General features: G+C 35.5%; 1 protein-coding gene across 2 annotated transcripts in view; it reads right to left on the reverse strand.

Annotated features, from left to right (window-relative positions):
* LOC106869945 (ragulator complex protein LAMTOR1) overlaps positions 1-22,955 on the reverse strand; it is a 33,075-nt gene that overhangs the window by 4,529 nt on the left and 5,591 nt on the right. Inside the window, exons 3-6 of one of the 2 annotated variants that reach the window (XM_014915882.3) lie at positions 10,344-10,424; positions 10,107-10,184; positions 8,209-8,338; positions 5,179-5,262 (exon numbers count right to left, since the gene is read on the reverse strand). In XM_014915882.3, the coding sequence (XP_014771368.1) occupies positions 5,179-5,262; positions 8,209-8,338; positions 10,107-10,184; positions 10,344-10,424 (373 nt within the window). Of the gene's footprint in view, positions 1-2,568; positions 5,263-8,208; positions 8,339-10,106; positions 10,185-10,343; positions 10,425-22,955 lie in introns of those variants that run through there. The other variant, XM_089365515.1, reaches the window with a different exon arrangement.

The raw sequence follows: 22,955 nt of genomic DNA on the forward strand, positions 1-22,955 counted from the left end.
AAAATGCTGCTAAGCATTTTGCTTGGCATGGTATCAATTCTGCCAGCTTAGCATCTTTGAAAATTTAATAACAATAATTCTTTCAACAATAGGTACAAGGCCTGAAATTTGGGGGGAGGGGACATAGTGGATTACATTGACCCCCAGTGTTTCACTGGTACTTAATTTATTGATCCCAAAAGGATGAAAGGCAAAGTTGTCCTCGGCAGAATTTGAACTCAAAATGAAGCGCTGGGCAAAATACCACAAAGCATTTTGTCCAGTGTGCTAACAATTCTGCTCGCCTGCCACCTTCCTTGTCTTATTAATAATAATGGTTTCATATTTTGGCACAAGGCCAGCAGGTTCAGGGGATGAGGTAAACTGATTACATTGACCTCCAATGCTTAAATGGTACTTATTTTATCGATCCCGAAAGGATAAAAAAGCCAAGTCAACCTCAGCAGAATTTGAACAAATGAAGCACTTCCAGGTTGTAAATAGAAACCAAATTCCAGATCTTATTACAAACTTATTTCTGATTCTGGTAATAATTTCTTTTGTGGCATAAAGCTCCAGATTTTAATACTAGGAAACCATATTTTGTGATGTGAATGACTTTCTTAAGTGATATGTTTTCAAAGAGGAAACGGACCAATTAAGATAGTGTTAGTAATAATTATAATAATTAAGGATCTAAGACAAATAAAGGAACTTTAATGCATCAGGTTCTTTTTGTTGAAGTACATTTCTTATAAAAAGCATGTGTACAAGCCATTAAAAAAAAAATGGAAAAAAAAAAAAGGTTTAAACATTACAATAAAAAAAGAACTGGATTGAAATGCTAGTAATTTTTTTTTTTTTCCTTTAAAAAAAAATAAACCAGGTATGCTGTGAATACATACAAAAATAAATTATAAGGATATAGTAGGCATACAAATATATGGTTGGAAATATGTACTGAAATTTTAAGTACAGTTGCTGGTGATCATTGGAAAAAACAGCTTTTTCCAATTTAAGAAGAAAAACGGTTTTGAGAGTTTTAATTTTTTTTATGATGTGGGTATTATCCACTAGGAAGATTTTAAACAAAAATATGTCCTAATAAAATAGGCTTAACTAGATTATTTTTGATGCCAAAATAGCTTTTATTCTGAATATCATCCTTTTTGTACACCTACTTAAAAAAAAAATATCCCAAATAGCTATACATAGGGGTAATTGAAAATTAACTTCTTTTCCAAAAGGATCAACACTAAATTAAGCTAACTTTTGGTGAGGTCATAAGAGAAAAGGAAAAGAAGTTAGTGTTGTATTATGTTTGTATTTTTATGTAGTAGGATTTGCTCTTAAAATCTCAAGGGTAAGAATTTAACATATCAATATTCTCATAGCACTGTTATAATGGTTTCTTTAGTTAACAGGAGTAAAACCTTTAGCAAATAAGGCTGAAGTTTTTTCTCAAAATCACATTACCTGTTTCAGTTATCAAGTAGTTTGTAGCATTTATTTCATCCAATGTGTCACTAATATCAGTGCAGTTATGGAACAAGCTGTAGATATGCATATTCCACTTAAACTTGAGTAGTCGCCCCCTTTGTTTTACTCTAAACAAACTCAGCTATTCAGAGTTCTATGGAATTTTATGGTAACTTAGTAGATGCATTAACAAACAATAAATGTATTTGTATAAGACACTTACTACCCAGAATTAGTAATTTCACTAAGTCATCTTATTCCCATAAGATATTCAAATTTTTAAAACATTATTAATGAAAAATGTAACTAAGTGATTAGCCCTACAGACTTAAATGTTGGTTACTTCCTTCAGGATTAAAGTCCACCGCTCTTAAGAACATTAATGGTATTATTGAAACAACATACCTAGAACTGAAATCTGAAAATATACTTTTTAAACGTACCCAGTACAGTTATACCATCACATCTATATGCCTGATCACAATTATTAGCTCAAATAGATATAACTGGCTTAAGCAACATCAGTTTTTATTGCATGGTTAGTGACAACTTTCATAATATAACAGACAAATAAGGAATCAGAACAAGTTTGTTTCATATCCTCCTATAATCAATCTGGAAGATGTTCATTTCTCTCCAAGAAATTTATAAACTGTTCGGGAGCTTCATTGATTTATCTAAGATGTATAAATTTTTGGTGTACTAAAAGGGCCATTGACTTCCTGTTCCCTCTTGTAGTTGAAAAGAAAAAAAAAAAAAAAAATTAACTAATAAAACTATAAGTCATCAGACCAGCAGCCTCTGTTGAGGCATGTCTAGTTCTATGTTATATGATTAACACAGTGCTGTCGAAATGGTTCTAAATGTATTCAAATAAATTAAATGTGAGTTTATTTCTTATGTAGTAATAGAATATTGGAATCACCTGTGATTTATGCCACTGTCACTCCCCCATCAATATTTCAGATGAAGACATTAGATAGATTAAAAAAAAATGTGGAAGCTCAGTCAAATAAATGTTAGTATTTTATAAATATATATATATATATATATATATATATATATATATATATATAAATAAGCTTAAAATATTTTACACAAGTCACAAGGTAGAAAATAAAAAGAAAATTAACAATTCCTTTTGTAATGTAAATAAATTATTCCAAAATGTTCTTACATACTTGTTTCATTTCTGATACTTGATAATCAGGTACAAGGTACATTCTAGAAGGTTTGAACCTTTTTATTTTTTTTAAGAGAAGCAATTATAATTGTCCTGGATTATTGTAATTTTAGTAAATCATTATATACTATATAATATATGTATATATAATCTGACCTCCCCACCCCCCAACTTTTATTCCAGGTTGAAGGAGATTGTTGTAACAACACTTTGAACACACCCTACTAAACTTTGTTTCCAGGGTGCTTCATGATAAACTGAAGGAAAGATTCGTTGTTGACAACAGGGAGATGGTCTAGCTTGTTACCTCCAATCCAAGAGTACGTGGGTCTCTGGTAACTTGTAACAAAAGCTGGATCTACTGATATGATCCAGAGACCAAGAGACAGAGTGCCCAGTGGAAGCATCCTGACTCCCCCAAACCCAAGAATGCCAGGCAAAGCAAGTCCAGTGGAAAGCTCATTATTAGCCCCCTTTTTTGATAGTAAGGGTATTATCTACATCCACTAGGTTCCCTTGGGCCAGGTGATCAACTAAGAGTACTTGGAGGTTTTTTTAAGAGTTTAGGACGAGATTTTATTTGTTACAAAAAGTCAGAGCTCTTCCACTCAGGCCAGTGGCACCTGGACAATGCAGCAGTCATAATTCCATTCTGCTAACCAACTACTTGACAGTGATAGGCATCAAAACCGTCCCTCACCTTCCCCCCCTACAATCCAGATCTTGCTCTCTGTGACTTTTGGCTGTTCTTCAAGTTGAAAGGGAACCTCAAAGGCAGCTGTTTCGAAAGATGAAGATGAAGGAGGCTTTGACAAGGTGTCCTGGACATCTTCACTTTGGAGGGCTTCCATTGGGTGTTCATGAAGTGATTGGAGAACTACAACAAATGCATTGAAGTGACAGTAACCAACTTTGAAATCAATAAATGTTTCTCTTGAAAAAGTTTCAAAACTTCTGGAATGCACCTTGTACATTAGAAGTGAAACCGGTATGTAATAATATATTTTGCAATAATTTGATTAATTACAATAAAAAATTGTGCATTTTCTTCTTTTTTATTTATATATATATATATATATACACACACACACACACATACACATGCTGCACGCAAAATAAATTCGCAAATAACTGTAAGAGGGTTTTAAAGTGGATACAAAATATTACAAGAGTAAAAGGTGCAAATATGTAACAAATAATCATAATTAATCAAAACTATATTTGGCCATCATTTGCAAGCACACTAATGAGCAGCACTACAATTTATATATATATACCGGAGTAAGCACATAAAATGTGCTTTATTTCTGCTGCTTTTAAATAAAGTATATATATATATCACTGTTTTCACAGCACACAATCATTCTAATTTACTACGATCTTTTTATAACAACTATTGTTACTGTATCTCAAAATATCACTCATTTGAATCTTACCTCCACAAAGGAGATTGTAATTAACAATTTTGCACCTAAAGTATAAAATACACATACATTTTATTTTCTCATAGTACTTTCCAAATAGAACAAACAAGCCAAATAAAAGGAAATAAAAGCATTTTGTACTGATTCTGTGCTTCAAGAGCAATTTCTAGTTATGTTACATTCACTGTGAAAATTTAGTGTGCTCTAAACAAGCTCATATATTCTTTGTATGCAAGCCAGCAGTGGAGGGAGGGGTGCCATGAAGACAAGTTATTCATTTCTCCATTTTCAATCTCTCTCAGTATTCTTTCATGTTTCTTTTTTCTCCTTTATTTACTACTCTATTCAAGAAGAAACTTAGATGGACTACTCCTTTTGTATTACATGTTTTTTTTACTATAAATTACATATTTATCCCATTTTTGTTTTAAAATAAAAATAATATTGATTTAATGGGATATAATATTTACAGCCTGCATATTTTCACTGTTCAAGTTGTTAACAAATACAAAAATATGTTATGGGCAAATATCTTTTAAAAAAAAGAAATGTCAAAAGATTTTATTTTCAATTAAAGGTAATAAAACATTTAAGATAAATTTTGAAAATGTAGCATAGTTGAAAACCATCTAGCTTTTTATTAATTGTATGTTAATAGGACACTGGTAAAGAATTTTAGATTGAACAAACAGCATCATCTGTCTCCCATTTTACTCACATAGCCCATGATCAGCAATCTGATGGGAGAAAGAACATTTTCCTATTTTTTCAATTTTTATAATGAAACATTCGTTAAGAAAGATACAACTTTCGGGGAAAACGTGTGTTTGTGTATGTGTGTATGTGTCTGTATATGTATGTGTGTGTGTATGTATGTGTGTGTGTATGTATGTGTGTGTGTGTGTGAGACCAAGCCAATACATGTGTTAACATTCACCAATAAGTGCACAGCATCCGCTGGTAGCGATGCAGCAGCAGCCATGAGTGAGTGTGCGTGTGGGTAAGTGAAAGCAAGCACACATTGGATTTTGCTAATGTCTTTTGTTTTGTTTTTTTCTTTTTTTTTTCTTAAAAAAATCATTCATTTGGAAGGGGAGTTTAGACTTAACAAACCCTGAATGGTACTATTAATTCTTCTTTATGATTGACTTGAATATGATTGTAAGCATCACAGGCTTGGTCAGCTGCTTTTTTAATCTGAAATATAACAGAAATATAATTTATTAATATGAAATCTTTTATATACAACGGCTGATTTTAAAGGTTGTCTAAGGGACTGAAGGAGCAAAAATAAAAGATTGAAATTCCTGTTCTAAGAGCATAACTGATGCATTCCCAACTGGAAATAAAGTTAGTCTACAAACTTACTGTCATCCTACATTACTTGTATCATAATGTTAGAAATAATTTCTTCTGATAAACCCATTTTTTGAAGTGAAGACAATGTAATCTAATATATAAAATAGAGATGTGTGTGCATTCACTTTTCACGCAAAAATTGCTTCACCGATTGCTTCCATACTTGTGATGCATGTGTGTGTGAGAGAGAGAGAGAGAGAGAGAGAGAGAGTGAGTGAGTTAAAGGGTGTGTTGTCATGTATACGTGCATACATAAATACATATGCAAACATCTTTTTTGCACATGTGTGTGTGAGAGAGAGAGAGAGAGAGTGTGATGTCTAAGTGGCATTCACTCTCTCTTTCATACACACACACACACAAAATGATGTATGCATATTTATGTATGTGCATATACATGACAACACACCACTTCTCTCTCTCACACACACACACACACACACACACACACACATGTCCATTTCATCGAATGTTTGATACTGTGTTTGTGCATGTGTGTGCACATGGGGTGTTCCACAATCGCCATTTATTTCAATCACTCTTGTGAAGATATTCATGGAACTCATTTTTTCATTTAGTCCCCATTTTAATTTACGTAAAATTTTCCAAGAACCATGTTCTCACTGTAGAAGAGGAGTTGGGGTAGATGTAGACGATAAGTATTCTACAGTGAAATCAAGATGAGTAGAGGTAGCCAAAGTCAATGTTGGATAACTATCAAGTATGTTTGCAAATATATAAACAAAGGTTTAGATGTTGTAACATAAACTCTTATACAGAATGGCAGTCAGCTGATAAATAAAAATGATGAAGATGCACAGTATGATAGAAGAAGATACATTAGTACCAATGAGGCTTTTTGGTGCATCTTCAATTTTCCCATTCATGAGAAGCACCCAGCCATCATTCATCTGAGTGTCCACATAGAGAATGACCACTGGGCTATCTTCACAAAACAAACAATCTTGCAACAAGGACTTTCTTCAAAAGAAAACTGTTTTAAGTAGATGAAGATGTAAGAAAACTCCTTTACCCACAATTACTTGAGTATTACATCTGGAGACACAATAAATGGCACAAGAGGAAATGTGGGACAGATGCTCTTGTAAGAGTATACAGTGCCCCCCCCCCCCCTCAATTGGCCAAGCAGAATGCTACTACTTATGCCTCCTTTTGCATGAAGTACGTGGTCCCAAATCATTCCAAGATTCGAGGTGAGTAAATGGTCATATGTGTGAAACTTGTAGGGAAACATACTATTGACAAGGTTTTTTTTTTTATAAAATGATGAACATTGGGACCTTGCATTGACTGAATCATCAGTATCAGATTCTCCAAGGAAACTCTGTAACCTTTTTCGCAATTATACTGAATATGTGTCAACCTGGCAGTCTCCTACAACTTTGGATGAAACATTGTGAGGACATGGCTGAGGACTTAAAGTATGCAGTTCAACAGGCAAACCCATCATCATTTAACGTCTGTTTTCCATGCTGGCATGGGTTGGACGGTTTGACTGGGGGACTGAAAAGCCAGTTGGCTGCACCAGGCTCCAATCAGATCTGGCAAGGTTTCTACAGCTGGAATCCCTTCCTAATGCAACCATTCCAAGAGTGTAGTGGGTGCTTTTTATGTGCCACCTGTACGGGAGCCAGTCAGGTAGCACTGGCATCGACTGTATTCAGATGGCGCTTTTTGTGTACCACCAGCATAGGGAGCCAGTCACGCAGTACTGGCGTTGACCCATGCTTGAATGGTGCTTATTACGTGCCACTGGCATGGGTGCCAGTCAGGCAGCACTGGCTTCAGCCACAACTACAATTTCCATTTTGATTTTGATTTTTGAAGGTCTTGCAATTTGGTGGTGATTACATCATACACTCCCTTCATGAACTTATTAATGTAGTCTGGAGGGATGGTGCAATGCCTCCATATCAATAATCAGTGCTCTGAAACAATTTTTAACCAAGCACTGATTGAAGTTGAAGATCAAGTTTTGGCCATAGGAGACAAAAATTTGCAAGAGTCTGGCTCTGGACTACCAAAAACAAACTGTCAAATTAATGGTTTAACTTCAAGAGACATAGCAAGAGAGATAAATTATAACATCACAGACTTGGTTGTATTTGTGAATGAACACGAACCCGAACTTCTTCCAGAACACTGTGCATATAAGACTTTTTATTTTTTATTAGTACTTTTGCATTATGAATTCTGAATTGATTTCCCAATTGAAGAATAAATTGAATTTAGAATAACAAATTTCTATACAATGTATTTTGCTTTTTTTCTTCCAATATATAAGGAACAATTTCATTCCTAGTTAACTAACCCTGGGTGCCTCTGCTAGTATAATCTATTAATGTCACAAATTCTTTTCATTACAGATATAGGGATGAGCAACAAAGGAAGACAGAAGTACAACATATCTAGTATGGTGCTTTATCACCTTCCTAATAAGAATAAGATTACTTTATTCACTTATGTTCTCAAGCATTAATAATTATTTGAATTGAGCAAGTAGATGAAGATGTTTTCCAAGTAAGCACAGGTACTGGAATATGCCCTTATTGTCAGTATAAGAAAAATTCAATAAATGCAAATGATAATAGTAGCAGAGCCTAGTTCTATAGTAAGTACCTAAAATAAAATCTTACTGAAGACAAGGCCAACTTTTGGAAAGAAACCAATCTTATAGCTAAAATAGGAACCATGATGGGCTAGATAAATGAAAAGAAGCAACAATATTGGTAAATTAGTAAAAAAAGAAAAAAATATTCTTACCAATAAAAGATCTGTAGAAGGCAAAGGCTGTGACGACAAAATTACTTGTGGATTATTTGTACTGTTTGGTAACTGTGTTTTATACGTTCGGATTCGACCAGAGCCATTTAAAGCGCTATTTAATTTGTCACTGAAAATGGAACAAAAAAAATTACATAAGCTGCTTAATTCTTGGACAGTTTCAAAATTAGTTGATACAATGCAATCTCTATAGGAATATTAGACATACATACCCACCTGTTTGTCCTCTTTCTTGCACCTCTCTCTCTTTCTCCCTCCATTTGGCTTCTCACTTTCTCTCTCACTGGGTATAGCAAGACCTCTATAGCAAGACACCTGTTTCTGCCTCTCTCACACTCTAACCTTTCATCCTCTTACAAAAGTTGCCCTGCCTCACTCATAGTTCCTTGTCTTGCAAGTTACTTGGTGACCCTGCCAGTGCTGGTGCCATGTAAAAAGCATCCAGTCCACATTGTGAAGTGGTTGGCATTTGGAGGAGCATCCAGCTGTAGAAACCTTGCGAAAACTGACCTTGCCTGTGCTGGTGCTATGTAAAAAGCACAGAGTCCACTCTGCAGAGTGATTGATGTTAGGAAGGGCATCCAGCCATAAGAACCATGCCAAAAACAGACACAGTAGCACAGAGTAGTTTTCCTACCTGGCCAATTCCTGTGAACCATCTTACCTATGTATGCATGAAAGACGGACGTTAAACGATGATGATGATGGTTCTATGCACCTAAAAATACTTAGGTAAAAAATATTTGAAGTGAAATTATTCCCTAAAAAATTTCACTTCATCTCAAATTCCTGAAACACTTACTACAAGGTATTTTATGACAGCTAAAATAAAGCTGCACTCTGATAACAAGATGACTTGTTTAAGAAGCTCAACGACAGCTGATCATAATGGTCAGAAGTTTTCATAAAAATGATTATCCTCTTCTTTATAAAATTCTATAGCATTAATTTACATGTTTAGTTACCATGAAAAGTTCTTTTTATATTGACTAATTAGATATATTTTAATTGTTATTTTGTTTTCTTTTACTTGTTTCAATCATTAGACTGTTTATATAAAGAAAGGCACACTTTATATTTCAAATTATCCAAAAAATTCCATGTAGTTCATGATATATAAATTACCTGAATACGACCTCATAAACTTTAACATGAACATGGCACAAAAAGAATTTGATAATCTTTCCTATCTTCCGTTTGTCTATTCATATTCAACTAGTCCTCAACCCTTAACCTTCATTATATCTTCTCCTTCACCCAATGCCCATCTATAACCATCCCTTACTCTCACCTTACTCTTGCAACCCCTACCCATCTTCACTTCCAGTTCTTCTGTCACCCACCCAATTTTATCTCTTCTCCCAGCACCACCTTGGCTACTTCCCATCAACTCATCTAGAATGTGCAAAGTCATGTAGCTCGTCCACAATAAGAAACCTGTTCTCTCCTGGCCCTTTCTTTCATACCTTAGTTCCATACAGTCTAAGGGGATCCAAGTTTCTGAGGTGCATAGTGGCCTCACTAATGCTGGTGTCACAAAAAACAAACCCATAGAAACACTAGATCACAATGCAGGCCTTGATTTCTTTGGATCCAGTCTAACCATCCAACTCGTACCAGCATGGAAGATGGGTGTTAAAAGATGATGATAACAATAACATACAAACATACGCAAAGCATTGAACACTTATACAAACCTTCAAAGCCATTAATCTATTAGTTTCTGCTCAAGGATTCAGACTAAGAGATTGCTATATTTTTGGTTTTGAAACATTTACATAAAAGCTAAACGCATTTTGTATATATATAATATCTTTTATAATAATCCTCAAACCAGCCAAATATCATAAACACAATAGATTCCTCAACATACATACCTGTACAATTTAGCTTTGTCATGATATTCATTGTGTTCCATGCTTTGTGGTTCCATAGCAGCAACGTCAATGATGTTCCTGGAGAAGAAGAACAGGTTAAATAGAACAATAATGATATCAAATTGTTTGAAATTCATAAATTCTTCAAAATTTTCTAAGATTTCCTTTTAATTATTCAGCAAATTGTTACATGGTGAAAGAAATTCACTGAGAAAGACCGAAAAATGAAATAGTTACCTTGCAGTTGTCTGGAGTATCCTACCTAGTTTTGATTGCTCGTCAACTTTATCTGAATGCTCCCCACATTCAGTTAAAAAACTGAAAGAGAGAGAAAAAAAAGTTGAGTTTATAACAACTTCTAATTAGAGTGTGTAATAGACAAACATATTACAGAAACTTGTCAAAATAAATATGTCCCTCCACAATACAAGTCTGAGTAAATACAGACTTCTTCAATTGTTGATGCACCAAAATAGCATAACTAGTTGATCAACGACTTGTGAATAGAATTCCATGGATAGAAACTGTGTAGGAACCTATATGTGTGTGTGTATTTTGTGTCTCTTACCTCATAATGTAATAGTTCAACAAAAGAGATCAATAAAATAATCACAAATGGTGATATAATTAATTACACCTCAGAAAGCAGTGACCACAATTCAATGATTGAAACTGATGAAAGCATAAAGAGAAAGTGAAAAGGATTGCTGGTTTTGAATTAGATATTTCTGGAAAAGGCCAACTTGATATACATGCAATGAATTTCATAAGTAAAAGTGCAGTTTGTTTCTTTCAGTGTTTAAGGTGAACCATTGATTGCAATAAAGCTTCTTTTCATAAAAATAAACAAATACACCAGTTATATTAGCAACCTATGTTACTATTAAAATAAAAGATAGAATTCAATATTATTGTTTGTTCATGTAAATGTATTCGTATTGTAAATGCCAGCAAGACAGAACACTTTAACAGAGAATCAACCTAACAAATTCATACAGGCACGGATATAGATGTCTGGTTAAGAAGTTTGTTTTGTAGCAGTATTTATAACCACACTCAGTACTAACCCTTTCAAATACTGCTAAAGCAGAAAGAGTGAAATGAATAACACCACTGCAGGAACAAGTAAAGATTGATTCTACTGCCTTTGATATTTACCCACCACCATTACCACAACTGCCACCACTGCTGCTGTTGTTGCCACTGTATTGTGATGAGAAACAATTGTTGAAACGTAGGTCATTTTATTTGGTACAAATGATCAACTTCAGTATTTAACCCTTTAGCATTTAAACCAGCCATATATGGCCCAAAATATTCTATCTATTTTATGTTCAAACCAATCTGATCTGACCTCTCACACCTACTCAATGTCATTTGAAAAATAAACAATCACATCATTGAAATTTCAAACTACAAGATAATGCATGACGCAAAAGCACATATGTGGTGTCAAGTAAAAGTGCCTGTGCAGTGCCACATAAAATCACCCTGCACACTCCATAAAGTGGTTGGCGTTAGGAAGCGCACCCAGCCGTAAAAACCATACCAAATCGAACTGGAGTCTTAACACGACCATTTTTCCAGTGGCTTATTTGAAAGAGAGGCAATTGCTTATTGTTCTCCACAAAAATTCCATTTAGGTATTTTACTTGATTGTCTCCAGAAGGATGACATAGAATTGTTCTTGTGGAGATATAAACTGGGATCCTTGGGCTGATTGAAGCTGATGTACCAAACATGATGATGATAATTTAAAGACAGAAAATTTCTCTAGCAGCTCTCAGATCTGAACATGCAACTTCAAAGATAATTCATCTTTAATCACAAACAAGTAGAGGAATTAGTTAGATGACTGCTGAGGACATTTGAATCAACACTTGAATGGTTGTATGAACTTAATAGGTTTGGCATGGTAGAATCAAGGTTCAATTCAAAGAATGCAATGCTTTCATTGCAAGTTTTTTTTGTTTGTTTTTTTAGTACCTTCAAAAAAAAAAAAAAATGACTCATCTGACATGGTGCTATTATCAAATCGCTCTAGGATAATACAAAGGCAAATAAAATTTTAAAAAAAGGAATCTATGATTCCAGAAGATGGTAAAAATAGATGTACAATCACTTAGAAAAGGAACACGGGTAGTGAGTGAGCAAATGTTGCATTTTAATCCACATTCTCATTGTCTTCTGTGAGGATAATCTAGTTGACAATACACAAGAGGGTTTTCCTGTATTACAAAGACTTATTATATGCTTAAATACATGTGGGTTTTTGCAACAACAGAGGATTATTTTGTAAGAGAAGGCAAAGGTTAAGAATAGTAATAGAAACAAAAACAAGTTTTATTTCTCTAACTACATGTTATTTTGACAAAAAGACACAGGACAGCAGAAAAGGTCAGATTAAGAAGTGACATAGTGGGATTGTTTGGTGGTGAGGTGGTGTGGTTTAAGAAGGTGAAAGTAGAGGCAGTGCTTCAACACATTTCTGATCTCACTAGTTTTATACTGTTTTATTTATAATGGAATGCATTATTCATTTAGAAGTGGGTGACAGAGATCAACTGAGTATTGAAAAAAATTGAAGCAAGATTAAAGGAGACGTTTACAGAAGGAGCATTTGCAGCCTACAGAAAGCAAGTAAGGTGAGGTGGACTTATGAGCTGACAAATGTCTGTTAATGAAATCAGGAAAGTGAAAGGTGAAAGATGGACCAAATATTTGTGAGAGGGAGAACAGTGGGTTGCTCTGATAGTCTATTGAATAGAGGAGTAAATACTGAATTTGTAAAAGAAGTAGAAAGATGGATAAGAATTGGACATTACTGTATGATGAAGAGAAAAGTGAAAACAGCCTTGCTACTTTTGAAGAAGGAAACTCAGCCAATGAAGAACTATCAGACTAGGGTTGGCCTTTAAGAAGCTAAATCATCTATAATATGTCATACAAATGGTAATACAACAGACATTTGGGGAAGACATGTGAGCATGGAGACAGATGACAAAAGCAGCCATGATTGTTGACCTAAAGTTAGCTTATCTACAGCTCCATGTGACCAAAAAACTGTGGAAGTACCAATTGGTAAACTACAAAAATAGAACACACCGTCTGATTACAGTGGAGTTTGGGCTGAGCTTTGCACCAAAGATAAGGTCAGTCATCCTCAAGATAAATGAAAGAGAAAGGTGAAAAGAATAAGAAAAAATACAAGTTCCTACACTGAAGGCATTCTGATAAACAAAACAGAGATGACTGTGGAAGAGGTAAAAAGTCGCCTTAAAAACTATGGAATGACTGCAAGGCCATTCAAATCATGAAAAAAGAGGAAGTAGAAGTGAGGCTTAGGATAAGAACAAAATGGAATTGAACTTCTAGAGTAGGAATTAGATCCTGCAGGTAAGTGATGAGTTAAGTAAGCAGGAGTTGTTTTCTGTATGTAGGAGATTAGTTGAGCATTATCCTATTACTCGTTGACTTTGTGTCACATGAAGCTGTATCAAGAGAACGGTCAAAATGGAGCAGGTTGGGCCAACTAGGTACATGAGAGAATGGTCAAAATGGAGTAGATTGAGCCAACTAGGTACATGAAAGAATGGGCTAAAATGGAGCAGGTTGAGCCAACTAGGTACATAAGAGTGGTCAGAATGGAGCAGGTTGAGTCAACTAGGTACATGAGAGAATGGGCTAAAATGGAGCATGTTGAGCCAACTAGGTACATAAGAGAGTGGTCAGAATGGAGCAGGTTGAGCCAACTAGGTACATAAGAGAATGGTCAACATAAAAAATGATATTGTATAGGATGTGAAATGAGATGGACCTGTGGGAAGAAAATGGTAAGTGTCAGAAGCTAAGGAAGGTGGCATACAGTGAAATGCAAGTAGCATAGCAACTAATGTAATTCTGGTGATATAAGCTATGAGTGTCAAGATAGAGAATGCAACTTGACTGAGAAAGAAGAGTAATGTTATGCATTTCAATGAGGTTGAGCTGGAAGCAGTAACAAAAGGATACAATCTGGATCTAATGTGATGTCTGTGAAATATTAATCCTTCAGCATACAGATTTCTTTGTAAAATATAACACTTATTTAATCACATTGATTTGAATTAGCCATGCATTATCTCGTAGCTTTTAGATTTCAATGATGTGATTTTTTATTTTTAGAATAATATTGTAAGAATAATATTGCAAGAGGCCAGATCTGGCGAGTTTGAACATAAAACGGATAGAATATTAGGGCCAGATATGCCTGGTTTAACCCTTTGGCACACAGATTACTCTGTCAAATGTAATGCTTATTTATTCACATTGTTTTGAATTGATCCTGTATTACCTCATAGCTTGGAGATCTCAATGACATGAGATTTTAGAATAATCTTGTAGGGTAAGTGTGAGAGGCTGGATCTGGCCAGTTCCAAGAATGAGGTCACAACCATGTGCTGTGTAGGGGAAATTATCTGGAGGAATTGCATGGTATCCATCAAATGAGAATAGATAGATTCCCTATTCCTGGTCAGGAAGATGAACCCTATTTCATTTAGAAGGCCATTAACAAAATGATTAGAGTGCAACAGGTGTTAATCAATGTTACACCAAGTGTGAATGTTAAGAGAGAAATTCAGGTCAGAAATAACAGAAAAAGGCATGGCTATGTGGTAAGAAGCTTCCCAATTACATGGTCCCAGGTTCAGTCCCAATGTGTGGCACCTTGGGCAAGTGTCTTCTACTATAGCCCAAGGCCTTTCAAAGCACTGTGAGTGGATTTGGTCGACAGAAACTGAAAGAAGCCCATCATAACTTAGCAGTTTGGCATAAGAGATCAACAGAATGATTAGAAGGCTTTAAAAAAAAAGTCTGGGGGTCAATTTGTTCAACTAAAACCCTTCAAGGCAGCACTCCAGCATGGCTGCAGTCAAATGACTGAAACAAGTAAAAAAAAAAAATTGATATGTATTACTGAAAAGGTCTGTACTTAACAGTGGTTGATTGCAACATGGACAGGTAACTAACTATATGGAGGTGAATCAGATCAGTGAAACAGGGACCTGAATCATAGCAGTGTTGAATGAAGTGTTTTTGTAGAGAAAGGTACATCAGACAAAGTGTTGGTGATCAACAGAACTCTATTTTGATCAGAAGTACAGAAGGAAATACAGAACAAGAGGCATGTCAAAAGTTACTTCAGACCTGTTTATGGGCCAAGCAGAAATAGTCTTGTGGAAAGGCACCACAGATCAATTAAAGTCATTATTGAAAGGTGGGGTACATCTTGCTGCTCAATGTGGTCTCTGGTATATGTGGCTCAGGTGTGGAGAACAGAAATCTGCAGCAGAAGGGCATCCAGCTGTAGAAACCATGCTAAATCAGACTGGACCCTGATGCAGCTTCCCAGCTTTGGCCAAACCGTTCAACCCATGCCAGCATAGACAGTGGACATTAAGTAATGATGATGATGAAAGGGCAGTATTTAAATATAAAGCAGGCATTCACAAGCTGTACCAGCGTCCTCTGAAGAAGAGGGGGTGCCCACATATGTCCAAATTGAGGAAAGGTACAGTTAAGTCACTTAGTGCTAGTTGTACATTGCAATGAGCAAAAAGAATAGTGATTAAGGTGGAAACCTCAAATAATGTGCTAGTAGACAGAGTTCCTCAACACACCCTAGACATGCACATAGTTAGTTTGTTGGATAACAATGCAAAAAAATGAAAGACAAAAGGAGATGGATCAACTGAAATCCTGCAATAATCACAAAGGAGGTTTCACCTTGTTAATCATGCCATGAAAACTGTAAATAAGAACGAGTTCTGTTAGCACTGATGTTAAGTAAAAACAACCTTTTATTTAAGATCAGGTGAGAGTGGGTGTAAGGTAAATCAGATGAGGAGGAGGAGAATAGAATGGCTGAAAAAGCAAACATTTTTTATCTCTTCTTGACTACAGTTGATAGGAAAGTTGTGTGAAAGGGTTCCCTTGTTATTTGCAAGATTTGTTATGTTTTAAGTGCCTGTGGATTTTCACAAGAGCAAAGGACCAGGACCATCAATTGCATGAGGATTTTTGCAACAGAAGAGGACCAAGTAGAGGCGGCGAGCTGGCGGAAACGTTAGCACACCGGGCAAAATGCTTAGCGCTATTCCGTCTGCCGTTACGTTCTGAGTTCAAATTCCGCCAAGGTCGACTTTGCCTTTCATTCTTTCGGGGTCAATTAAATAAGTACCAGTTATGCACTGGGTTGATATAATTGACTTAATCCGTTTGTCTGTCCTTGTTTGTCCCCTCTTTGTGTAGCCCCTCATGGGCAGTAAAGAAATAAGAAGAGGACCGAATATGCAAGGTTTTAACTTCTCTCAGGCATTACACAACAAAAGCATTTGTCGTTCCATGTTGAGTCTCTTAGGAACTGAAATAAAATGAACCAAGTTCTCATGCTCATCAAGAGTTTTGCCAACAACCTTAACATTGATGAACTAGGCATCAGCTCTTTTGCTATTATTATCAGAAATTATACTATTTATCATTCTTCGCCATGAGACATCTGGGCTGAAAGTAACAATAATGATAAACTCTTCATCAAAAAAGCTTACATTACATTAGAAATATTTAAAGATTTTCCAAGATATTACAACAGCCTTAAACAATGCATTCATCAGATCTCACAATTACCTTTAGCACCAACATCTTGGACAGATTCTAACAAGCTTGCCTTACTAGGTCAACAAAATCAAACAGATTCAAAATGCAATAAATATATCATACACTGTAATCTCATATGAACATCAGCCTCTCCTCTTCATGAGAGACCTGCCAACGAAGTTCATGGTACATTACAATGCTGAAATACTGATCCTTTGCAATAACAGTAAGAATTTCAGAAAAGCTTTGATCAAGATGCCCTACTTCTTTTGTAACCCATCCAAATTGAGAAATACTTAAATGATGTCACTATACAGTAACATGCGACAAAAAGAAGGAAAAACATTGCAAAACAGTTGAGTTTCAAACATAAAATGTACAAACAACATTTGTGTCCAATAGCAAAAAGAAAACTATGATATTTAGAAAAGAGATCACAATGTCTCTCATATGCTTAAATACTGTCATTTTATGATATTTACAACTCCATTGGGTCACTATCCCTAAAAAGCTTCATCTCAAGGATACATTACTTCAAAATATGAAATTGTATAAAAGATTTCAAAACTAAATGTCATGATGATATGTTGCTTGATTAGATCATTCTACAAGAGCCATTTATTTTAGTTGTTTAGTAGCTTGACATTTGTGACAGACATGGGATAATGCTGAATTCTGAGAAATTTGAGGTGAAGATATGGAATTTACAATAAATAGTTATCAGTCATTATGAAACACAACATTATCTTAAGATATATTTGCTCATAACAGATGCATGCTTATGGTTTAGCCTCATTGATAAAATATTCTATACATTCAGTATGACTCATAGAATGTCATTATTCTGCTAATTGCTAAAACCAGGAACATTTAAATGGCACAACGTTTACAGTACTTTGTTCAAATAAACAAAAACTGCTATTGTGAGTATTACTGAACCTGGCGTGAGAATCAATGGCAGCAAAAAAAAAAAAAAAAATCAGCTTGCTTGGTCACTAATTGGTCAAAAAGTTAAAATCAAAAAGGTATTGGATTCTAGCTACTTCAAAAGAATTGAAACTGTTTGGTATTAAAAGGATTAAAGAAAAATCACTAAGATATTAATTCTGGATAATCTTTATCCCATCCGTTATGAATCATACCATTAGATGCTGGGTAGAAACGGGAAAAAAACTAATCTAATATTGACCAATGATTTGGTAAATATTGCTTCCCACTTTGTTGTCTGCCTTTATTAATACTAACACGAATAAGATTACAAGCAATCCTGACAGACACTGAAAAATGCATCATGGCCACTGTAGTTTTCTTTAACTACACTTGATATATCTCAAGAATAAAGTTGCTGTCATCATGTACCATACACTTTTGCAGCACATTGATGACACAATAACAGAAGTCTTCCCAATCAAACAAGAGTTCTCCCATTGGATGAAGCATGTTCTATCAGATGAAGCCATTGCATCACTTTGTTCTGACTCTCTCACAATGTTTTCTTGGCACAGATATTACGGTGGTCTGTCATTGTCTTCTCCAGTTGAATAGTTGTTGGCCCACAAGGAGAGCTCATCTGCCCTACAAGTCTTGTGTTTAGTCCTGCTGGGTATCCAGACACCTTCCTCATAAGAGTAGCAAGCTACTCAAGTGAGGATGGAGGTGATGCTAAATTGAGCATGCTGCTAAACTTTCAATCATCATCATCATTTAACATCCGCTTTCCATGCAGGCATGGGTTGGACGGTTTGACTGAGGACTGGCAAACCAGGAGGCTGCACCAAGCTCCAATCTGATTTAGCAAGGTTTCTACAGCTGGATGCCCTTCTTAACGCCAACCACTCCAAGAGTGTAGTAGGTGCTTTTTACATGCCACTAGCACGGGGGTCAGTCAGGCGGCACTGGCATCAACCATACTCGAATGGTGCTTTTTACATGCCATCAGCACAGGAGCCAGTCAGGCAGCACTGGCATCGACCACACTCGAATGGTGCTTTTTACGTGCCACTGGCATGGGTACCAGTCAGGCAGTATTGGCATTGGCCACGACAATGATTTCACTTGACTCGACATGTCTTTTCAAGCACAGCATATTGCCTAACAATTGAAGGATACTCTTAAATGGGCCAGTTATACGACACTGGCATGGGCCATAGCCACAATTTCACTTGACTTGCCAGATCTTCTCAAGCACAGCATATCTCCAGATGTCTCGGTCAGGTAATCCAAAATTTCACCTTTGTATCACAAATGATATCATTCACTTCTGAGTTCCCATGGCAACACATCCTCCTCTCAGGCAAGTGATTTTTAAAACCTATCAAGATGTTACATCAATGTCAAGAGTAGATGCCTCTGTATTCTGGCCATGAATAACTTCAGCTATGCAATCATTGTAATTATATGGCATCATTTCAACAAAGCATACATGCAACAGAATTTCACCTGCTTTTCCATTTGAGTACATCTGCACTAAATTTAGCTTGTTATATAAACACTGATTCCAAATAGTGGCACAAGGCCAGCAATTTCAGGTAAAGGGCTAAGTCAATTACATCAACCCCAGTGTTCAACTGGTACTTATTTTATCGACTCTGAAAGGATGAAAGGCAAAAGAGAGAGAGAGAGAGAGAGAGAGAGAAAGAGAGAGAGAGAAAGAGAGAGAGAAAGAGAGAGAGAAAGAGAGAGAGAGAGAAAGAGAGAGAGAGAGAGAGAAAGAAAGAGAGAGAGAGAAAAAAAGAGAGCGCATTCGATGGTGCAGGATGTCTTATAAATACACTTGTTACTTTTAGCATTCTGGTTAGATTTAAGAAATGAAGTGTATATCATCAACTTATCAGAAGCCATTCATCACACAACTATCAAACTGAAACAAATGTCGACATACTTGATCACAGATAACACAATATGGAACAGACACAACAAAATTGATTTATTTCAACACACAACCTTTCAGTATTGAAGTACACTGGAGGAATGGTGAAGCTCTGCACAGGAGAAGAGGTGAAACCCTTACTAACAATGTATACTTTTGGCAGACCAACACAATATTTCATTCTAATATCATCAGGTAAATAACATTTGCATACAACTTGGCAAGAAACTCTAATTGCCCATGAGGAGGCTCTCAACAACTAACATATAAAGGTGCAGAGCACACTGAAACAAAAGCTTCAACAACATGATACAAATATTAATCTATGACTTCAAAACCTTTTCCACTGAACTGAGAGGATAAGGTTTTATCCCCTTATCCCCTGAACTGAGACAAAACAGATCAGAAAATCCAAATACAGTCATACAATTAATGTGTAATTAAAGTAGATGGTTCAAGTAGAATTACTATCACCATCATTCAACATCCGTTGTCCATGCTGGCATGGGTTGGATGGTTTGACCAGGCTGGCATGGTTTTCTACGACTGGATGCCTTTCCTAATGCCAACCACTCCAAGAGTGTAATGACACAGGTGCCATTTGCGTGACACTGGTATCTGCCACAACTGCGATTTTGCTCAGCTTGATGGGTCTTCTCAAGCATGACAATGCCAAAGGCCTTGGTCATTGCATCTGTGAGGCCCAACACTCGGAAGGAACTCGGCCACTTTGCCTTCGTGAGGCCCACTCAAAAGCAACCCAGCTACCTTGCCTCCATGAGGCCCAATGCCCGACAGGAACTCAGCCACTATGCCTCCACATAACAGAAAATTACTGGAGAAATACATGCCCATGCAAATATAGCTTTCGTTACTTATAGCATTTCTGACAAGCATTAAACAAAGCATCCAAGACAAAATTCTAATCATTCCACTCAATCAACAACAATGTCCCACTAGTAAATTTGTGTTATGGAAGATACTTAATTACCAAACTAAGCTAACATTAATACAACCAGAGACATCAAATCAAAGCAACAAGCCAATAACATAAAAACTAGAAGTGTCAGAACAGGAGTGTTATTAAAAAGTCTTTTGCATAAGCTTTTCAGAGAGAGTAATGGTGGTTTGGGAAGGATTGAGAAAGATCTTAAAAGAAGCTATTGTAATTTAAATAAGAAAAAGTATTCCAACAGAGAATTAAGGGTTGTTGCAACTAACCAAATCTACCTTAAATTCTGTAAAATCCTCAAAGTGTCTGAAACCTCAGTTTTTACTTCAATCATGAAACCACTCTTTTAAAAGATTATAAATAAATTCTTTGAAATTCCAAATAGCATTTATAATTCACCTTATCGGTACCTCAACAGTATTAAATAAATCAATGAGCTGTGTTATTTAAGAATATACATTTCAAAATCTCAAGATGAACTCCTTCCTGTTGCTTTGTGCAAACATGTACATAATTAGACACAAGTGTGTCTGTAAGAACATACTGATTTTATACACGTAAACAAAAATCAGGAATTTTGGCACAAACAAAAACTGCATGCATTTTCTATCAGTACCAAGTAAAGCAGGTGAATAATCTTCAGCAGTTGGTTCACCAGTTTTCTAGAACAGTTCAAACTACTTTGGTTACAGATGCTAACAAACAGGAGCCAATATGCCTACTTAAAAGTTAAATTTTACTACACTGTTCTTGTATTTTGTAGTACAGAACTAACAAGTAAAATTCTAACTTTACCAAAACAGTTTTTGCAAGATTAACCCTTTAACATTCACATTACTCTGTCAAATGTAATAAATATTTATTCATATTGTTTTAAATTAATTGTGCATTATCTTGTAGTTTTGAAATTTCAATGATGTGATCATTTATTTTGGGAATGACATTGAAGGATAAGTTTAAGAGGCTAGATCTGGCCAGTTTGAACATAAAATAGGTAGAATATTTTAGCCAGGTATGGCCAGTTTAAATGCTAAAGTGTTAGCCTTTTAACAATCAGTTTATTCAATCAAGCATAATGCTTGTTTAATCAAATTGGTTTGAATTAATAATGCATTATCTCACTGCTTCTAGATTTCAATGATGTGATAATATATTTTTAGAATGATATTACATGGTAGATGTGAGAGGCCAAATTTCAGTCAGTTTGAATGTAAAGCATGTAGAATATTTGGGCCTGATATGGCTGATTTAACCTTTTAGCATTTAAACCGGCCATATCCAGCCCACATATTCTACATGTTTTATGCTCAAACTAACCAGATCTGGCCTCTTACATCTGCTCTAAAATGTCATATTAAAATATACAACACATCAAAGTCTCAAAGTTATGTGATAATACATTATTAATTCAAAACAATGTGAATAAATAAGCATTACAATTGATAGAGCAATCTCAAAGCTAAAGGGTTAATTTACAAACATTGTTTTATCTTATATATTAAATACTTTATTCTGGGAATTCTCTGCTAAAACAGAAAAAAAAAAAAAAAGAATCACAGGAATAGGTATGGCTTTGTGATTAAGAAGTTCATTTTGCCACCATATGATGTCTGATACCAAAGCATTTTGAACATCTTTAATCCCAGGTTGGCCAATGCTTTGTGAGTGGAATTTGCAAGAGAGAGAGAAAAACTATGTGGAAGCTTGTTACATTATACACAAACACTCATAAGATATATCAACTATGCATTATTTTGAAGGATTTTTTAAGGTCTCCCTCCCTGACAGGTCCCATTTACTTTGAACACTCAGCTGTTGCTTATGCAGCTGTTGTCTTCCATTTGCTTTTCATGCTCATACCAGCACAGCCTCCCCTGTTGTGCACTTCATCTAATTTCTATTAAACCCAGTTTGTATCAATTTTCATTTATACTTTGTCATTCATGCACACTAACATGGCACATCCAGTAAAGCATATTCGCCTCATTTCTTTCAAACCTTCACAGGTTTTCCACTCCCAAGGCCCACATCTTGCTGCCACACAGCAGCACTCTTCCCAAACAAGCCTCATATATTCAATCTGCTCTTGATCTTGAGCGGGTAAGGCCCTTTGTTACCAACAAAGGAAATAATACCTTTTTGAACTTTATCCAACTGTTCTTATTCTAGCTACTACATTTTCAGAACATCCATTTCCACTGCTAATTTGATCACCTCCATAACAAAAGCTATCAACAACTTCTAGGGAGTCACTTGGGGGATTTGATACAATCTATTTCCTGAACACTCTTACAGTATCAGGAATCTGTATCAGAAACCTACCTTCTCTGTTAATCTACCTTTAATCCTTCTATACTTTGCATATACATGTGTATATATCAATCTGTCCGTC

The sequence above is a fragment of the Octopus bimaculoides genome, chromosome Z, assembly GCF_046866305.1.
Source record: "Octopus bimaculoides isolate indiv1 chromosome Z, ASM4686630v1, whole genome shotgun sequence".
Classification (NCBI taxonomy): Eukaryota; Metazoa; Mollusca; class Cephalopoda; order Octopoda; family Octopodidae; genus Octopus; species Octopus bimaculoides.